Here is a 7,225-nt window from a genome sequence, read left to right as displayed (position 1 = left end):
GGGGAGACTTCGGGAACTATGGGATAGCTATGGGATAGCTACCCACAGTGCAACGCTCCAGAATTCGACACTAGCCTCAGTACATGGACGCACACCACCGAATTAATGTGCTTAGTGTGGCCACGTGCAGTCAATTTTATACAATCTGTTTTACAAAACCGGTTTATGTAAAATCAGAATAATCCCGTAGTGTAGACATACCCCAAGTCACAATTCCATCCAAAGGCTGCTGCTAGTGCAGGGCAGCTTCACAGCATCCCTTACTCATGGCTCGGTCCAAGAAGCACAATATATCAGTGTCTACAGTAAGTTTATTAACATACGGATGGTGGAAGGCTTTTCTCGCAGGATCTACAATGCTGTATGGGAGATCCACAAAATATTTAGTTACTCCTGATATTGCACTAGCTTTGTTATTTTCTCAGTTATTATAGCAGTCTGATTTTATGCATGAAAAACAGAAGTTGGTATTTAAAATGTATTTTAACAGGCCTTACAGGCCCTGATTCACCTTACGCACATACTTAGCTTTAAGGACGGGCATAAACCCATCCTTAGTCAACAAATCGGTAAGTCCTGTTTCTTAAACTGATGCTTAGGTGCTGTGTTGAATGGGGGCAAGATCAGTACCGTACATCATCACATAACTGCACTGATACCAATCCAGAGTAGCTCTACTGAAGTGAGTAACTCACAGTAATCTGAATCAAGCCCTCCATTTTTTCACTACAGTATTATACTGTTATGAAATAACAATATCACTAGATATTTCCCTTTTGCCTGTTCACCTACAATGCATAAAAAACACAGGCATCTGTTTAATACCACTGTTAACATATTCATTAATTTTAATGTCTCACCTAATTGATTTATTACATTTTAGAACAAACTAAAGAATCCTTCACATTGCTGCTTTCTAAATAAAATACACAGCATGTGGCACTGATAACCCTGACAACAACCATCCATCTTTCATTTGCCTTATGCTTGTTCAAATGAATGAACAGAGCTATGCGGCGTCTCCCATTTAACCTCAAGTATTTTGGGTTTGGGTTTCAAGGTGTCATAGAGGTGGTGCTCTTGGTCTCGGAGGGAAGTGTTAGCTAGCATCTTATCAAAAGTGTCCCCAGCTGGCTACAAACATGTGCTGGGGAACACAGCTATTCTGAAAGAAGGGAGCAAGAGGTCAGGGGTTGCATAGGAAAAAAGCAACAGCCTAAAATGAAGCCGTAAACAAATCCCTCCTAAATTGATATATGCCATCTGACTCCCCTACCCTTCATGGGCCTCGGCAAGGGATTTATATGACTCATGCTCAACTGGGTGCAGGGAAATGCCATGCTTAACTCGTCTCCCAACAATCAAATGAGAGCTAAAGGCAAAAAGTGTGAGGCAAGCCGCTAAGAAATATAAATACCCTCTACAACATTAACTGTAAATCTTATTCACATTTTATTTTCAACTACAGATATCTGTGTCTACTAACGTGAAGGCCATATGTAGTAAATAAATGAAAGGATAAAGAAGTTAATCTATGTCTGAATATATTGATACACACACCTTTCTGTGTCCCTGAAACTGATCAAGAATCAGTGATTTGAAAATAGTATCCCATGGGGGCAGCATTAGATAAATACACTCGATTTCAAACTCCAAGAGGAATTCTGACTATAGTATAAACAGGGAACACTTACTATACTGTCTGTGCACTGCACCGTCATCTAAGGCTGTGCATTCATACATTCCCACAAGATTCTTTGCTTTGCTATACATTATAATTTACCATAACTGCATATAATTACCTTGCCAATATGACAGTATCTTATATTTATATAGTTCCTTTCACCTTGAAGGACCCCAAAACAATTCACAACTTACATTTTCTATGTATAGATCACTATGCACATCCATGGTGCTACATAAATAGCAACTACAGCGTACAGATACCAGACTACTGTAATGTGGCCACCTCTGGGGTGGAGACTGGCAGCCAGGCATTATATAACACATACCTGCACACCGTTGGTGAGAGAATTGATTTGGGGGCAAAGGGAGGAAATCTCAACTCTTCAGAAAAGTACCTGGGATCTTTAATGTCCACATAGCATACACAGGACTTTGAGGTTACAACTTGTCTGAATGTCATGAAATCAATTTACCTCTTTTTTTCCCTTTTATTTCTAAGGTAGCAGTAAACAAATAACTGAAGGAGGTGGCAAGCAGCCCAGGCAGTCTGAATAGACCCCATATAACACGGCACATCCCGAGTTTTATGTTGCTCCCATTTAAATGGCCTGTACTCTAGAAACAATGGGGGAGAGCAGGGGCTCCGTGCCTCACACCTACCAAAAGCAAGTCGCAGCCCCCACAGAGCTGAGTGGGTGGAAGGAGAGGAGCAGGTTGTGCCTTGAACACGGCTGTGGCAAAGTAATCTTCCTCCAGCCGCATGCACAGTTCCTCCTGGCCTACCCTGGGGAACACGCAGGGTACAGAGTGCACTGCACTGGCCTAATGGCTCCATCCAATCCACTAGAAATATGTTCTAAACCCCTGTTTTCATTGGCAATGAAGGGACTGACCCAGGGAGCTTACACAGCATCTTTGATAATTCTGCCACTTCAGGACTGCATCCCAAGGGCCTAAGTATTTCCGACTTAGTGGTTCCCTGCTGCCATAACACTGTTCAATCATTACAGCTGCAGCTGCGTACATATCATGCCTGATCTAACATGGAACTGCCATGGAACTCCAATGGAACTGCCACGGAAATCAAGGGAGCTTTTGCCCAAGTGAGGACTGCGGGATCAGACTCACTAGGGTTTCTATACCTACATATAGTTCTATAAGATGTACAGAATTTACCACAGAGTATCTAAAGTGGAAGGCAGTCCCTTAGTAACGCAGCACTTTCCTATCTGCATTCATCAAGCCAAGAGCCGACTAAGTTCTTGCAGGATGAAATATTTAATTTCCTTTGTTCTCTAACCCACTCCAATGAAATCACCAGGGCCCCCTGTGCGTGTAATGAAGCAAACCCTTCCCTTATTACCCTTTCAGCAAACCTCTTCCTTATATTAACACTCCTGCTCATCCTAGTGTGACAGTTCCTGCCTGCCCTGCTGCATGCTTCTGAGAAAAGGTGGAGAGGGTTGGACTAATTCCATTTACTCAAAATTCTGATCAATACTGGAGGAGAGGAGAGGAGAGGAATCTTGCTGCTTAAAAACTATCATTTTGTAAAATCTGCTCAAGTCCTTTCCAGATGTCAAACTTTTTAAGGGGTAAAATGCAAATCACACGTAAAAAATAAAGTGATGGATCAATCTCCTGTAAAATAGGGAAACTGATCCAACAAGAATTTGAAAAAAATAATCATTTTTCTTCTGGGAAAGAAAATGTATTTGGGGATATCCCAGTTTGTCTCGAGGCACATGTTTTTGAGTCAGGACCTCAAAAGTCCTTCTAAATAAACACATGAATGAATATAAAGTTTCCAGAAAGACTGTTAAATCCAGCAACATTATTGTGACAAACATCCAACCCTGCCTGGCCAGACAGGGAACGAGTACAACTTGCTCCACATTGTGTTCTCTCGCTGATGATACACCATAGCCAAGTGAAAGAGAAAAAACTCCAAAAACACCACCTTCTCTTTTCTACAACAATCTGTCAGGATAACAACAGTTTGCATGCAGGGGGGGCTGGAATACTTTTTATAGTGGGGGTGCCGAGAGCCACTGAAACAAACTGTAAACCCTGTCTAAGATGAAAACCACTTCAAGCCAGGGGTGCAGCAGCACCCCTAGATCCAGCACCTAGGTTCACCTGTGGTCCAGTCATTAACGCCTTGCTCGGACAATCCTTGCATTGAAGTCAATGGGAATTTTTTCCCTGAGCTGAGAGTCTAGCCTCCATCCCATGGAATCTCTGGGAAACACAGCTGAGGAATATACAGTAGAAAAACAGAATGTAACTATTCTTGAAAGTGAATTCATACAGTCAAGGAAAACAATAGAGATTCTTCAGTTTCCCAAACTCTTATTATGGGATAGGAGATCATTTTTAAATGCACTGCAACTCATTTATTTTGACAGTTGTTTTACTACTAACTTAAATAGGCCAAATACGTTTTCTCACATTCTTCTTCTTGACAGAAAGTGATTCACTTTCTTCTGTAGTCCTGTTTTAACTTCCCGATCCCCTTTTCTGTTTTCCACTTTATCATTCCCTCCCACTACTTCCATTTACTTGTTTTACCTGTACTGCCTCTATAGGCTTTTTTCCCCATTTTGGTTTTTTTTTCTACCTTCCTTTTCTTGTTAGTGCTGTATTTTTTTCATGCAATAGGATTTTCCCTGCTCTACATTAATTTTCAGATCACCAAAATATTTTAGGTTCCTGTGGAAAGCAAATTTCTATTAGCAATTCACCTTTAGCTGAAATCCAATTTTTCCTTTTGCAGCTACACAAAAAAACTAGTGATTACGTTACATTCCCCACCCTTTTTCCCCTCCCTAATGTGGAGAAGTTCCAAAGGAAATAAACAGGATGGCAAAACTAAATATATGTCCACAGCCTAATAGAAGAGTTGCAATAAAATACATATATATATATAGATAGATAGATAGATAGATAGATTTTTATATATCATCATCACCATATTTCACTCAACCAACGAACCATGGGGCCATTCAATGTTGCGTCAACATCAGATTGCTCTATATTGCCTTCAGATGATTTGTGGTACAGATATTCATTTCTACCTCCTCATGTACCAATGACTAATAGCAGCTTTGTGGTGTGACCGGACTGAATGAATGTTGTTTACTCAGTATGTCCTGAAATCTTGCTGGTTTATACTGATGCTTTGTAAACACAAAACAGAATCAGGTCCAAAAATACAGCGCAAATAAACTTAATTAAATAACAGGGGGGAAAAAAGCAGGCAGACATTCCAGATAGTCATGTCCCATTATCTCTCTACTCAGACTGCTTCAGGAAGAAAGTGAGCTGCATTTGACTGAAATGCATTCTGTGCCTGTGGGAATTAACTGCCCTCCAAAACCCAAATTGCTGTAGTAGTCTGTAATCTGACAGACGGAGAACTAGCAGATAAATCCACCATAACTGTAAGAGTCAATAACACTTCTTTTAATTCACTGCAGTATTGTACCTCCTGATTTAGACTCCAGATGAGGTGTTCTTTCCTATTCTTTTGTCTGGAAATGCTATATACTGCTGTATTGTAGTGACAGCTGTGACGCATTCACAAAGGTATAGTTAATGTTGGGTCAGCACTTCCATTGTAAAGCTCTATTTTCATATATTCTTCAGTTGGTAATAAGTAACATATTTGTAACGTTTCCATAAACATTTACTACAGGATGAAACTTATATTTAAGTTTCTAGTTTGATTCTGAAGTGCTTTACAACAGAGAAGTAAAGAGCGAGAGCATGTGTGTGTATATATAAAAATACAATGACTGCAAACATACATTTATGTTAATTTTTTTGAACAAAGTTACATGTAGCTCAAACACCACTTTGAATTAGGTAAAATATAAATTTAACAAGCAAATATTTAACAGTACAGTCAAATCTTCTGTATTTTTTAGGGTGGGGTGTGGGAGAGAAAAAAAGTCTTTAAATGGCCTACATTCCAAACTTTACACTCTGGACACTGCATAAACGGAGTATCTAATCTTCAGATGCATCTTTGCAAAGATTCATGTGTGTATCTGAATGTATATTGGAGTGCAATGCATCTGAAGAAAACATCTTTATTATGAGTGGATAAATTAAACCCGTGTTTAAAAAACATTTATAAGTTTATACTCCCCCAACAACTTGACTGGCCACAAGGTAAATATTTCCTTTGCAATGAAACATACATATTTATGCAACCAATGCATTTCAATTGCTCTTAAATTTATCAGAACTTTTGTGGGCCTTAACATTATTCAAATACAGGCATTTTTATGTGTTTGATCATTTCCATCAGGGCGATGGCCAGTGATGTTTTTCAAAACCCAACTCCACAGGTGCAATAATTGGTCAAGGAATTATGCAAAAATCATCAGTGGGGCAGTTTTTAATGACTGTTTTGAAAGGAAAACAAGTGAGCCAACTCTGATGCCGAGCATGGTTTGTTATTGTTAGACATCAAAGCTGCGCTGAGATGGCTGGGACTCCTCCAGCAGGGACACAAAAGCTTTGATGCAATAACTGGCGCTCACAGCAGTACAAGCACTGTAAGCAACTGGGGCAAAGCAATCTTTGCTTAGTTCTCTCTTAGATCAATGGCTAGGCTGCTTCCCTGCGATCGGCACACCTGAATCCCCTTGGGACAGGAAGGCTAGGGAGAAAGATAGAGGGGTGCAAGGGAATGGGATCACTGCCTGGGTCCCTCTCTCTCATTATTATTAGCAATATTATGACTGTGTTTAAAAAGCTGAGGGGGCCCTGGCAATATCAGCAGTTACATACAGCAAAGGGAAAAGGCAGACAGATGGGGACATGGGTCATCTGACTGGAAGCGGCATTCGTTCACTTCCAATGTCACCACCACTGGGGCAGCAGGAGCAGGTGCAGCAAAGGGGGGGGGGGAGCTAAGATGGGCTCTTGGTACCCAAGGCTCCTTTACTTTCCCTGTCTCCATTCCTATTTTCCCCGCTGCCTCTTTCCACCCTCCCTCTCTGCCTTGGCCTGGCTGCTGCATGCAATGTGCGCGCTGGGGCTGCCTCCACAGCACGGGAAGGCAGCGTGAGCCCAGCCACCTCCCCACTCCTTACCCCTGGGCAAGGGGGCCTGTGGCTGGGCCCCTCCCGAGACCCCCGGAGCAGCAGCAAGATGTTTCCAGCACGGGCACAGCCCCCCACAGCCCCTGTGCCCCACCTCCTGCCCTGCTGACCCCAACTCAGCCCTTCCCGTCCCTTTGCCCAGTGGGTGCCCCCCGCCTCCGCGGCACTGCTGCCCCCCAGCCCCGGGGGGGCGCCCCCCAGCCCGTACCTTCTGCTGCCGGCGGGCCATGTCGGTGGGCTGCTTGGCGTTGAAGGGGTAGGCGATGCAGCGCATCACGAAGACGTAGAGCTGCAGCCGCCGCTTCCTCTCCTCCTCCTCCTTCTGCAGCCGCTCGAGCTCTTCCTTCTCCTTCTCGCTCACCACCGACGGGCTGGGGCTGGAAGGCCGGACGCTGCCGCCGCCCGCTCCGCCGCCGCCGGCCCGG

General features: G+C 42.9%; 1 protein-coding gene across 10 annotated transcripts in view; it reads right to left on the bottom strand.

Annotated features, from left to right (window-relative positions):
- The window catches only part of CADPS (calcium dependent secretion activator), a 377,508-nt gene extending 370,301 nt beyond the window's left edge, over positions 1-7,207 (bottom strand). For 9 of the 10 annotated variants that reach the window (XM_075073179.1, XM_032781853.2, XM_032781855.2 and 6 more), the window contains exon 1: positions 7,009-7,207. In XM_075073179.1, the coding sequence (XP_074929280.1) occupies positions 7,009-7,074 (66 nt within the window). In that variant the 5' untranslated portion in view covers positions 7,075-7,207. The remainder of the gene's footprint in view (positions 1-7,008) is intronic. The other variant, XM_075073178.1, reaches the window with a different exon arrangement.
- Between the last annotated feature and the right edge of the window lie 18 nt (positions 7,208-7,225).

This window comes from Chelonoidis abingdonii, chromosome 17 (genome assembly GCF_003597395.2).
Source record: "Chelonoidis abingdonii isolate Lonesome George chromosome 17, CheloAbing_2.0, whole genome shotgun sequence".
NCBI lineage: Eukaryota > Metazoa > Chordata > Testudines > Testudinidae > Chelonoidis > Chelonoidis abingdonii.
Note: the sequence above shows the minus strand (reverse complement) of the source record. Positions and strands in the feature narration are given on the sequence as shown.